This window comes from Zosterops lateralis, assembly GCF_965231275.1.
Source record: "Zosterops lateralis genome assembly, chromosome: 1".
NCBI classification, from domain to species: Eukaryota; Metazoa; Chordata; class Aves; order Passeriformes; family Zosteropidae; genus Zosterops; species Zosterops lateralis.
Window position 1 is genome coordinate 53,359,769 of NC_139762.1, and position 12,174 is coordinate 53,371,942.

A 12,174-nucleotide genomic window follows, 5' to 3' on the forward strand; every position below is an offset into this window, starting at 1 on the left:
CAGATATTCAGGCAAAAGGGACAGGATGGAAATCTGTATTTCTTTCAAGGAAAAAGGATTTTTTTTTTTTAATAATCTGCATCCAGCACCCAACTGCAATACATGGGAAATGGATTTATAAGGCACTTTTAAGGGCAGATGGTACAGCCTTTCCTTCTGCAAGTAGGGAAAACTAAAGAAATTATGGGAGAGGCAAAATCCACGTGGGAAGTGGTTGTGCCAGGGCTGAATCATAGATAGAACTGAAGGAAGCCTAGAAAAGAAATAAAAAAGGAAAGCACAGGGGAAAAAGAGCAGGGATGGGGATGCAGCAGCCAGAGAAGTGGAAACTATTGCAAATCATTAAATCAATAACAGAGAAAAGAGAGAAGAAAGCCATCCTAAGCCAAGAAGGGTGGAACAACAGTCCAGAGCAAGGCTGGGAGGAGGAGGAGGAAACCAGGTCAGAGCTGTAGGTGAAGAGAGGATTATATGGCAGCTTGAAGATAAGGTTAAAGAGCTTGAGCTTCAGGCAGCAAGAGATGAGGAGCTGAAAAAGCAATTCAACGTAGAAAAGACATAGCTGTAGCAATGAGAAAAGGTGGCAAAGTATGCCTTCAGGACAGTGAATGGGAAGGCAAATTAAAACCACACAAAAGAAAAATTAAAAATAACCCTAAACCCACAACAAAAAATCCAGCAGCCACCTAGACTCCAGAAGCTGACCTGAAAAGTACAGGAACATTTTCAGAGCCAGGACCGACGATTCCAAATGAACCACTGGCACGCAGAGAGTTTCTTTGGCTCACTTCCTCCCCTGCCACAGCCTTTCATCCAGCTTCCTGCCTTCTCCCAAGCTATCCCGAGTTCACCCCTGCACAGCCGTCTCAGGACTAAGAGACTAAAAGGAACAGCACCCACCTCCTCCGCAGTTTCTCCCCTGACTTCAATTAGCTCCAGAGAGCTCTCGCTGGCTTTGGCAGCATCTGATTTTTATGAGTCACTTTGCCTTCTGCAAGAGAGGAATAAACCCATGAACAGAGATGCAAGTAAGAGTGGGGCTGAAGCACACATGGTCTTCTCAGTTGTCTCAAAGCAGGCAATGAGCCTTCTTTCTCCTCATCAGGATCCTGGAAATTGTCCAGCACCTCCCAGACACTTCTCAGTGTGGGGTGGGGGAAGAGGTACTGGCAACTTCAGCGTGAAAAAACAGATAGCTATGGGAAGCAAGAGAAAGCAAAAATGGCCCAAATTCATGGAGAAGAAACATGTGTTGCCTCCTCCATAATCTGCTCTGCCTATGCATTGCACATCCTCATAAGGATGCCACAGACAGGTGGCACAGACTTATCAAGAGCAGTTGGACACCTTCACTGCAGCTGTGGAGCAGATACAGCACAATGTGGGGCAGGGGGAACAGCAGCTGATGTGTCTCACCACAGCAGCACTGGAGTGACAGAGCTGTGAAGTCTCTGCAAACACACACAGCAGGCACAAGTATTTCACCCTGTGCCACTGCCCAGCACCCACTTTTTCCAGCACTTCATCCCTGTGGATGGCTATCACAGAAATAAATGCATATTCACAAGCTATTCTTAGCGTTCACCAGAGAGGCGATTACCAAATTACCCAGTTACATAATCTCTTTTATATAATCACTACGATGCTTTTCTCCTTATGCAATGTGGACAGTGACCGGCTGAAGTAGCTGCTTCCCAAGGAAAGATACACCAGCAGCTCCATGGGTGGATGTGCTGCATAGTGCAGGTGCACAGAGGAGTGACAGCAAGAGCTGCTTCAAGGCAACCAGACTTTTCAGTGCACGTGCCTCCAGCCCAGGGAAGACCCCACCATCCCTGCCCACAGGGCTCCAGAAGCTGCACAGAGCAAAGGTCACCTGCACCTCAAGCTGGTTGAGACAGCAAAACCAAAGGCACCCAGCACTGTCTAGACATTCTGTCCCAGCACCCACTTGGAAGCAAGTGGGACGGCTCCATTGACTTTTAATGGCCTTTGGACGGAGCCCAGGTTTAGGGTTTTGATAAAAATAGGAAGTCAAGATTACTACAGAATTAAAACAAACTTAATCCAAATCCCCCTGGCTTTGTGCCACAGCTGTGCCCATGGTTTTTATCCACCCAGCCTTAGTGTAGCACTATAACACTTTACACACGGACACATGCACACAAGTTTAGGAACAGAGACCCCTATCGTTTCAGCTACAGAAAAAAAATAAAAAATAAAGCAGCCTAATGTTACCTTACACTATCTCAAATGACAGGATGACCCAGTTCTGAAGAGTTTTAACCCAATCCCATTTACTATTAGTATTTCTGTATCACAGCCAGGAGATGTGAATTGCTTTAGTCAAGAAGCAGATCAGAGCAGAACTGGGATCCCTACACAAACCCCACAGGACACAGTGGGGCCCATCATGACAGCACTGCTTGATAGTTCAGGATCAACAGGCATCCTCTGCACCACTGCTGCTCAAAACATTGAAAATCATGGTTATCATTACTGATATATGTTTGGGATAGGCAAGACAGCACTTAAGATAGGAGTATCTTATGTCAGCCCAAAAAAGAAAAGCAGATCGTGAAAAAGTAGATTTAAAACTTCTTACACACCCATCCTCCCCCCTTTTCTTTTTTAGGCTAGACAATTTTCTGACCATTTGAAAGCAGCGTGTTCAGAGATCCTCTCTTTTGCACTGAGATTCTGCCAAACTTAATGGCACTTGAACAAATGAAGGTGGACTTTTATACCCACTACCCTTCCTGTAATCGGTTAAACCCCTGGTTCCAATTGCAGCAGGGAAATAAGGCCCTGAGCTGGGAACTCATACTGTAAGAGAGCCAGCAGTGAATTCCTGGATCTCACTTACACCAGTATTGAGAGAATTATCTGTAGTGATGAGCAATGTATTTTTCCCCCCTGAGGAACAGAAATGAAAGAAAACACTTGCTTGACTCATCCTTGCCTGGTTTTTGCATCAAAAGCTGAAGCACTTACAGTCATCCACCAACCAGACTGAGAAGCATCTGCTTCCATGTTTACAGATATCATGAGGAAAGCAGAAAAGAATTCACTGAGTTAACAGGTTTCTATCCACTTTAATGGAGAGATTTAACAAAATTGGGAGCAACAAAACACTGAGCAACACCTGAGCAATTCCCCAAGTACTGACCCTTACACTGTCTGTTGTCATATCACCATATCTAAACAGTGCTGCACAGTTGGATATCAGTCTCCTGTGTTGACACTAAAGGGACTATGCCAAAACTAGCAAGGTATAAACACCTGGCCTTTTCTGGTTAGACAAGGAGCACCTCCTGTCCAGAAAGGGAGAAATACAGACTGCGACCAGGATACACAGAAGAATTTTGCTGGTCTATCTACAGCCAACAGACACACATACAGAAAGACACAACTGTGCCAGCCAAAAAACCCCAAGTTTGCAGCAATTTAAAAGAAGCCCATCTTTGCTAACACAGTCACTGATTTTTTTTTCTTTGCTAGTATATGTTCCCTGACAGAATTCCTCATTTATTGACAATCACAGGCACACTACCTGCTCTTAACCCCACAGCAGCACAAGCCTGTCACTGTACTACACTGCTGGCAAGATGAAGCTAAGCAGAGTAGGTTGCCCTACAGAAGCATTACGCTCCCTTGGGTGTTAGTGCCACGGACTGAGGCCCAAAAAGATGAACATGCACAATAAAACGCTCCTCTCACGTCAAGTATAACAAGTGCTACCCATCATCTTCAGTCTGCTGTCAGTGAGATCCCCACCACCTTCCCACATTCCTCTCATGCTAATTTTATTTCAGGGTTCTCCACTTCTTCATACTCCCAGGGAAGATCCAAACAGACTGGAATGCATATATAACTAGAAAGGCATAAGAAAACATTAAATGTAATTACCTTAGAAGGACAAATCTTTAGAGGTATTGGCTACATTCCTGGAGTCCACAGCCCTTACATCTTATTCCAGCAGCACAAGACCTGGGAAGGAAGGATCCATCCTCAAAACTATTGCCAGCTCTTTAGTTGCCTGATGCCTATCAATGTCAGAGGTGGGAGACCAAACCAGCTGGCAGAGCATCTTTCCAACTCCAGCTGGAAACAGTGAGCTGCTTCCAGAGGACTTGTCTGCAGCCAGGACTGGAGTCTAGGTACACTCCCATCACCCTTCACAAGTGGCCACTTTCCACTGCCTCTGAACTTTGAAACTAAGGCCCAGATCACTTCACAGTCACTTTCAATGAAAGACCAAGGTTCTGGGGGTTTTTTTAGACCTCCAAGTGAGAGAGGCGGAGTGAAGGGTGCAGCAGAGGAGTGCTGTGTTTGTAGTTACCCTTGGCTGGGTTCAAGGCCAACAGTCCTTCCTATGCTGCAACTGATGCTGGACCTTCCCCAGAAGTACAGTCTCCATCCATGACCCTTTCCTGACCCATAGATGGGAAAGGCTGGGGAGGCCATCAGCTCCTGGTTGAGGACTTCTGCTCTAAGAGACACTTGGCAGGTTATTTGGGAAAATGATAAGACCAGTGTTTCCTGAATAGTATCTAATGACATCTTTCAGGCAAGGGAAAAAAAAAATCAGAAAAAGTCTCCATGATTGCCTTCCACTCCAGCACAAAAGTAGCATCATCTAGGGATACAGTTTAGCAGTGGATGTAGCTCTGTTAAGTTTACCATTGAACTCAATGACCTTAAAGGACATGTCCAACCAAAAGGGTTTTATGATTCCCATTAGGAGATACCTAATGTACTGAAACAAGAAGTGTGCTACCAAAACGAGCAGTCCTGCTCCAAGTCATACATTCTCTCTCCTCCCCTGCAGAAAGTTTTCTGATGCTATACCACAGCACAAACATCTGCTGAACCAATGGAAAACTATTCCCTCTCATTTTTTCCCCAGACGCTTTTTTGTGGTTTAGTCATTCATGGCATCAGTGGGTTGATATGATCCTTTTGTGGTCCCAGGGTCACTAGAGCTGCAGGAGCTGGCAAAAGCAGGGATTAGAGACCACCCTTGCCAGCAACAACCCACAACTGCATTGCATGAGATACAGATAAGAAACCATTTTCTGCCAGCACTTTTCCTTTAAAAAAATTACCAGACTGAAAACTGAGTCATTGAGAAAGAAGGAAGAGATTTTTAGTTGAGCTATTTAAAACACAGGTGTAGCTAACACCTATTTAGCACAAAGTTGAAGACACACTTCTGAAGAAAGATGTTTTTAACTCAGCAGTGATAACTCTACCATTTAATATGTGAGAAACCTGTCAAGATACATTGTTCTCAAAAAGGAAAAAAAGAAAAAAGCCTTCAGTAAACCCAGATTCTCCTCTCGTGCCTTTCTGAAACACCAGGCATGGCATTTTATCTCATATCTTACTGTTCTGATATCAGGAAAGTGATAATATCCAATATTAAAGACCTTAGCTTTCCCTTGTATTGAGACTGCTATTTAATGCCCAAGATCCCAGGCTATGCTCCCAGGCTTCAGACAGACCTAAGATTCATTTTCCAAAAAATTATTCAAGCAAAGAAACAAACAACACACACACACACAAAAAAAAAAAAAAAAAAAAAAAAAAAAAAAAAAAAAAAAAAAAAAAAAAAAGTTTTTAGAAATCTTTGCCTCTTGCTAGTCCAAAGAGAGTTTATATTTGCCATAACAAACTCTAAGGGGATTTCAACAAAACTTTCAGCAAAACAAACCCAGCTGCATTGCTGAGGATACAAAGCAACAGTGTTCTCAAAAAATAGACACAAAAAGTAAAATATACTAGAGTTATGTAATGGGTTTTCATATGGATTTTACTTTAGATCACAACAAAATTGAAGAAAATTGGTAGCCACCTTACCCCAGCAAGATGTATTTTTTTTTCATTTTTTTTAAATTTTGTAGCATAAATTTAAGCATTAATCTGTTTCTGCCCGTAAACTCAGCCCACAGTGATGACCAAAGCAAGCTCTTTATATGGGCATACTCATTGCAGTTTTTCTAAGCCTTTCTTTTCTTTCTCCTCTTCTTGGTGGAGAAAACCAAAACGAATTTGTATTAAACCAAAGAGTTTCAACTGACCCCCTTTTTTTTACTGATTTTAGCTAAATCTATTTTAAAAGAGCAACTGAAGTCTAAGGGCTTGCTTTGGCCAAGTTTAACCTTCCAGCCACCTGCACTAGCTGAGTGAAAAGTACCAAGAGGAAAGAGAGTCAGACAACTTCCCTTTTACAAAGAAAGCATAACAGAAAGTGCTAAGTATTTTTGACTGCCATAAGAAAATACAGATTTTACAGGTGCTTTTTCTAATTTAAACAAAAAAAACCCCCAAACCAACCAAGTCAAAAAACCCCCATTTCACCTCCTCTTAGAGGATGCAAATGGCAGTCAGCCACCCATTCCCTACCCACAACCAAGACGAATCTATCTCCTCAGCAGGAGCAAAGTGAGAAAAGTGTGCGTGCTCAGTCCTCCCGCCTGGGAATCACAGCCCATCTCACTGCTGTCAAGAGCCAGGGAAGGCTTGCCAGCACCAGTTGGATCTCCAAACTAGACATCATAAGAAACCTCCTTCCTGCCTTCACTCAGCAATGCAATAGCTGCTTTGCAACCAGCTGCAGGAGGACAAGGAAAAAACCCACCAGAAATTGTTTAAGCTGCTAAGTCCATTATGTAACCAGAACTAAAAAGCAGGAGAGGGTTAGTGGACACATCTACACTAACAACACTCTAGCAGAAATTAGGGGTAGTATTTTCCCCTTATTCCCCCACATCCCCACTGAAAGAACAAGAGTTGAAATATCAAAAGGGCAGTATCTGTATTCCACAGAGAGAGACATCACAGAGACAAAAGCACTGGTGTGCATGCACATTCATACAGTCAAGGATACATACTCTCTTACAGTACTTTATATAAAAGAAACCACCAACAGATGGAAAAAAATACCAGAAACAGGGAGGAGGGGAGGATGGAGTGGTCCCCATAATCTCCACAAATTCGTGAACTCCACCTGTGCCTACCATGATTAAAATGTGTAGGCTTTTTCTTTAAGACTGGTGGGTTTCCTCATCTTAACGCTCTTGTTCCTACAGGGATTAAAAAAACCAAACCCACAAACAATTAAAGAAAAACCACAAACAAACCTCTTCTGGAAGGACAGAAATTTTTGGTTTCTCTGATTTGATAAAATCTCTCCTGTTGAAGTCCACTTACAAAAATAATACTAAAAAACTCAGCACAGCAGTTAACAAACTGAGGAGCACCAGCCAACTTTGCTTTTACTTAAATCTTGTGTGACAGACTGTCGGGAGTATTTGAATTTTCTTTCAAGATAACACATTCTGCCGTTCCTATGACATGTCCATTTTCTTGTTCTTTTTACAAAAAGCATTTGACTCTTGCATACTATCTTTCATGTGACAAATTAACAAGAGGACCATACTGATCACTTTCTTCAACTATCCAATTATCAGTGTTTCTGTCAGCATCCACATTATAATTCCTAAGAACTATAAAGAATTATAATGAGAAATTGTGTGTGGAAATATCAATGCTAGTACTTCCAGAAGTAAGATTCTTATTTTTTTTACAGCCAGATGGAAACCTTTGTAGAGGGATTCTCACAAACACCTCACAACACCTATAGCAACTACTGCAGGCCTCGCTCACCTCAAGAAGCTTAACCTAAATATTCAGCAGACATGTGCGTTAGCTCCTAGATTCTCCTGGATACAACATAGGGGCCAATCAGAGGTTTAGGCACCTAAAATTATTTGACAGTTTTCAAAGTTGAGGCTACTCAGCAAGCTTCTCTGCAGCAGTAACAATAAAACACCTTTATTACCACTGCAGCACAGACAGGGTCCTCTATCGGCCTGAAACAGCTCTGTTCAGCTTCCCCATCCTTGAGCTGAGCTTCAGCTGCTGAGCTCTCCTCCATCCATCACTTCTACAGCTTGTGAGAGAGAAAGCAAGCACTCAGTCTGAGAAGTAAGTCTCACAGAGACATGGTGCCCTCAGTCAGGCTGAAAATAAGCTTGCTTCATCAGAGGAGTGGGGGGACTGCCTGTTTAGTTTTATTTTTTCCCCATTCCAAAGACATCACTATTCATTAAAGTCACATATAAGCTCAGACAACCAAAGCTCTTGGGATCACTGCTAAAAGAGAAGCAGAAAATCTTGAGATATATGCCCCAAACAGTCATCACTTCAAGGACCGCCTCAAATCTTTCCATGAAACTGAGAGACAACTGAGACAAACTACAGTCCTGTTGACACAACCACAAGCCAAGCTAGCAAGCAAGACTACTGGTTAGTTTTGAGGGCAGAAATCACATACCCCAGTACTGTGGGTATGCCAGACATCCAGGCTCCTGGTGAAAAAGGGCATTTCAAGCAACTGCAGTTAATAACACACTGCTATCTCCAAGTAGCCAAATTAATTTGAAAAAGACAGATAAAGATTCAACACTCTTCATTTCTTCCTGCAAGAACCAAAATTACCTGTCAAATTGTCCACCTCATTTCACCTTACTTGTTGAACTGTTCAACTGCAATTAAGTCGTGAGGAAAACACATGGCATCTTTGGCTTTTCTCCCCTATTAATAAGGTCTTCTCAGAGCAGAGCTTTCTGGCTCCTGGGGTTGGAAATTTTTCTTCCACCATGGTCTTTGTGGTTGCAGTGAAAAAACCCTTGTCACACAAGAAAACTCAAAATTAATTCCCCTCTCCCAACATCATACTGCTCTGGGTGTTTCTGTAATTAGTGCATCTCAAGCTTGTCTAGAACAAGGAGTGGCATTTTAGCATCAAGAGCCAACAATTTCTTACGTGCAAATCCTGCTTCGACAGTGATGTCTTTCGTCACCTTCATGAAACCACCCACCAGCACATGGAAGCTCCTGCCCCTCAGACACTCATCAGCATCTTCTGCCTTTACAACAGGAACAGCCAACCATCATTTCCTCGTGGGAGACTGCCACAGCCAGCTACTGACCAGGCTCCTGCCTGAAAGCCAGAGACACACACGCTCCCCGCATCCAAGCTGACACCCACCATGAGCTTGATGTACACTTAATTGTGCAGGAGCTCGTTCCTTTCATCAATATAACCAGAAATAGTGGGTTAGCAAGACACAAACATTTTGCAACAAGTATTTTGGGTAACCTAACCAAGGAAAACTTGGTTAGAATCAGTAAACTACTGTACTGTGCTCTGACAGACTAAATGGGTTCCTCTCCACAGTACCTGGTAACAGTCAGAGCCTTCTGCACCATGATGAATGAAAACTGTATCTCTCAGCTCTTGCTCTGTTCAATAATAGCTAAGATCATGTTGAAGCTGCAAACAGGTTTAAAACAATTGCAGCAATGTTATTTCAGATAATATCCACTACAGAACTTTCTCAGAAGACAGCAGAAGTTTCATGTACCAAAAACCTTCAAAACAACCAGATGTCTCCTATTAAGTTATTTAAAAACCCCAGCACTCTGTTTCTGGGCCTGTAGAATACAGCCTTATTTACACACCATCTCATTTTAATAAGCAACCTAAGAATTTCCAAGAAAGAAAAAAAATCCACAAAACCAGATGGCAAAACAAAAAGATTAACATTAAAAGAAATAAGGGGAAAACCCCCACCAATTAAACCAGTACAAAAGCCTAGATAACAGCAACAGTGGCTAGATCCAATGAGAATTTATGCAAATTACTTTTTTCAGGCACGAATGATCTTTTTCAGCAGAATACACGTTAAGAGAGCAGAGACATCTAATCCAAAGAGATCCTGGAGGGGCGAAACCTTTCACAGTCTGGGATGAACATAATCCCCCAGGAAATGGTGGTGTTTGTTTCATTTAATCGACATTTTGCTTATTCCTGCTTTCTGAAGAGCTGCTGCAGAGTCAAGAGCAATTGAGGGCCAGGATCAGGGCCAGGTTTACAGCCAGGGTAAGGAGATGCAAATCAATTAACTTGTAAAGAGTTACACTTATTTACATTAAGCAACGATTTTGATCTGAGTGTTTTAATGGGACGATGCTTGATGGCACGGTGGGCAACACACCAGAAATCATTCATCTACGTAGGTGGCATAAACATGCAGTAAACATCACTTTCATGAATTACATCCACTACCAAAAGCAGTAATTACACAGCCAGCACTTCGGTTTCCATGTATGGGTTTGGTGGCATGCAATTTAAAAAAAAATAATAAAATAAATAAATTCATTTTCTGTCTAAACTGCTCCATCACGGAGGCAACGCTGCTCTTTCACCTCCCTGACACTTTCAGCTCCATTGCCTCTGGCTTTATGACTGTAGGGATGTGCCTAAGACAAGCCCGTGGGTGTTTCCAGAGTCCCCCCGGCTCGCTGTCCCCGTGTCCCGGCGGTGACTCCAGCGCTGGAAAACCCGCCCCGGGAGCGGCACCTGGCAAACCCGCACCCCTCTGTCCCGGGGGATACTGGTGTCCCCTGCCCGCCCCCGGCCCCAGGGTAAACCACACACCAGGAGACAGCTCGCCCCCAAGAAAAACATCTCCCGCTGATAAAACAGAGCTGCTCTCCCTGACCCAGTGCCATCCCAGCCCAGGGAGGGAGGGAGGCTGAAACCAGACGATCTTTAAGGTGCCTCCCAATCCGAACTGCTCTGATTCTAGACCTGCGTGGCACAAATCTCCGCTTCAATTAATGGGAACTCCCAATCCACCGTTTGTTGGGTTGTTTTAAGCAGGAAAGCTGCGCTAGCCGGGCTTTCCCAGAAGTTTGCCCGCGCTGCTCGGAGCCGCCCCGGCTCCTGGGGAGCTGAAGAGCCGCACCTCTGCCCGCCCCTGCCCACCAAAGGCCACCCCAAATGAAAAACAAGAGATGCACCTTCCCTTTAACCCTCACTGACAGGCGCAGGCTTTGCGTCCCCTGGCCGGTCTGCTGGGGATGGGCAGCTCGCAGCAGCTGGTACAGGTCCCGTGTGGCTCTGCCCTGCTCTGTTCTGCTCTGCCCCACCACAGGCGGACAATCCTCCCCCGCCCCGGCCCCGGCACCGCCGGGCACCCGGCGAGACCCGCACCCCGCCCGGCCCCGCGCTCCTCACCGCGCTCTGCCCTGGAGCCGAGCCCGCTCCGACACGGGCATTAACCCACAATAAATCACTCCCCGCCCGCCGCGCAGCCCCAGGTCGCGACAGACGGCGGATCCCGGCGGGGTGACCCCGCAGGGCAGCGCTGCCCCCGGCCCTCCTCACCTCCCACAGCAGCGACAGCAGCAGCGCGACCCCGGGCTGGAAGCGCTTCATCTCTCCTCCTCCTCCTCCTTTTTCCTCCTCCTCCTCCTCCTCCCGCGGCGGGGGCGGGCTGGGCTGGCCCCTCAGGCGCTCCCGGGCGCTGCCGGCCGCGCCATCCCCGACGGCGGGAGCTGCGGGCCCGCGCTCGGCGGGGTCGGGCTGAGGGCTCCGGGCAATAGCACCGGGGCAGAGCGGCAGCGGGGCACAGGGGAGGGAGGGAGGGAGGGAGGCGGGCAAACCCCGCGGCAGGGCGGGGGCGGCTGACCCGCCGGTCCCTCAGCGGCAGCACCGGTGCCGGAGCCGAGCGCAGCGGGGTCGGGGCGAGGCGGGGGACGGCGGGGCCGGGGCGGGCGGCACAAAGAGGCCCCGCCGCCGCTGCTGCTGCTGCTGCTGAGGGCGGGCAGAGGAGCGGCCCGCCCCGGCCCCGCCCGCGCCGCTGCCCGGCCGGGAGGGGGCGGTGGCGGCGGATGAGCGAGCGGGATTGCTTCTGCATCTGCCGCTGCCCCCTATCTGCCCCTGCTCCGCATCGGCCCCTGCCCCGCATCTGCCCCCGCTCCGCATCTCCTTCTGCCCCGCATCTGCCCCCGCATCTGCCCCTGCCCCTGCCCCACATCTCCCCCTGCCCCGCATCTCCCCCTGCCCTTCATCTGCCCCCGCCCCGCATCTGCCCCTGCACCCGCCCCGGCCCGAGGGGACAGTATCCGGCTCCTCCCTGGGGCCGCGCGGTCCGCAGGTCGCCCGGCACTCCTCGCCCCTTCCCTGGAAGAGCGATCTTCTGGAGTGGATCCAGAGAAGGCCACAAAGATGCCCCGAGGGCTGGAGAATCTCTCCTACGAATACAAAAAGAGTTGGAGCTCTTCAGCCTGGGGAAGAGAAAGTTCTGGGGACACTTT

General features: G+C 46.8%; 1 protein-coding gene across 1 annotated transcript in view; it reads right to left on the bottom strand.

Annotated features, from left to right (window-relative positions):
• VOPP1 (VOPP1 WW domain binding protein) overlaps window positions 1-11,355 on the bottom strand; it is a 61,010-nt gene extending 49,655 nt beyond the window's left edge. Inside the window, exon 1 of the mRNA XM_083876383.1 lies at window positions 11,243-11,355. Within this exon, the coding sequence (XP_083732509.1) occupies window positions 11,243-11,293 (51 nt within the window). The 5' untranslated portion in view covers window positions 11,294-11,355. The remainder of the gene's footprint in view (window positions 1-11,242) is intronic.
• Between the last annotated feature and the right edge of the window lie 819 nt (window positions 11,356-12,174).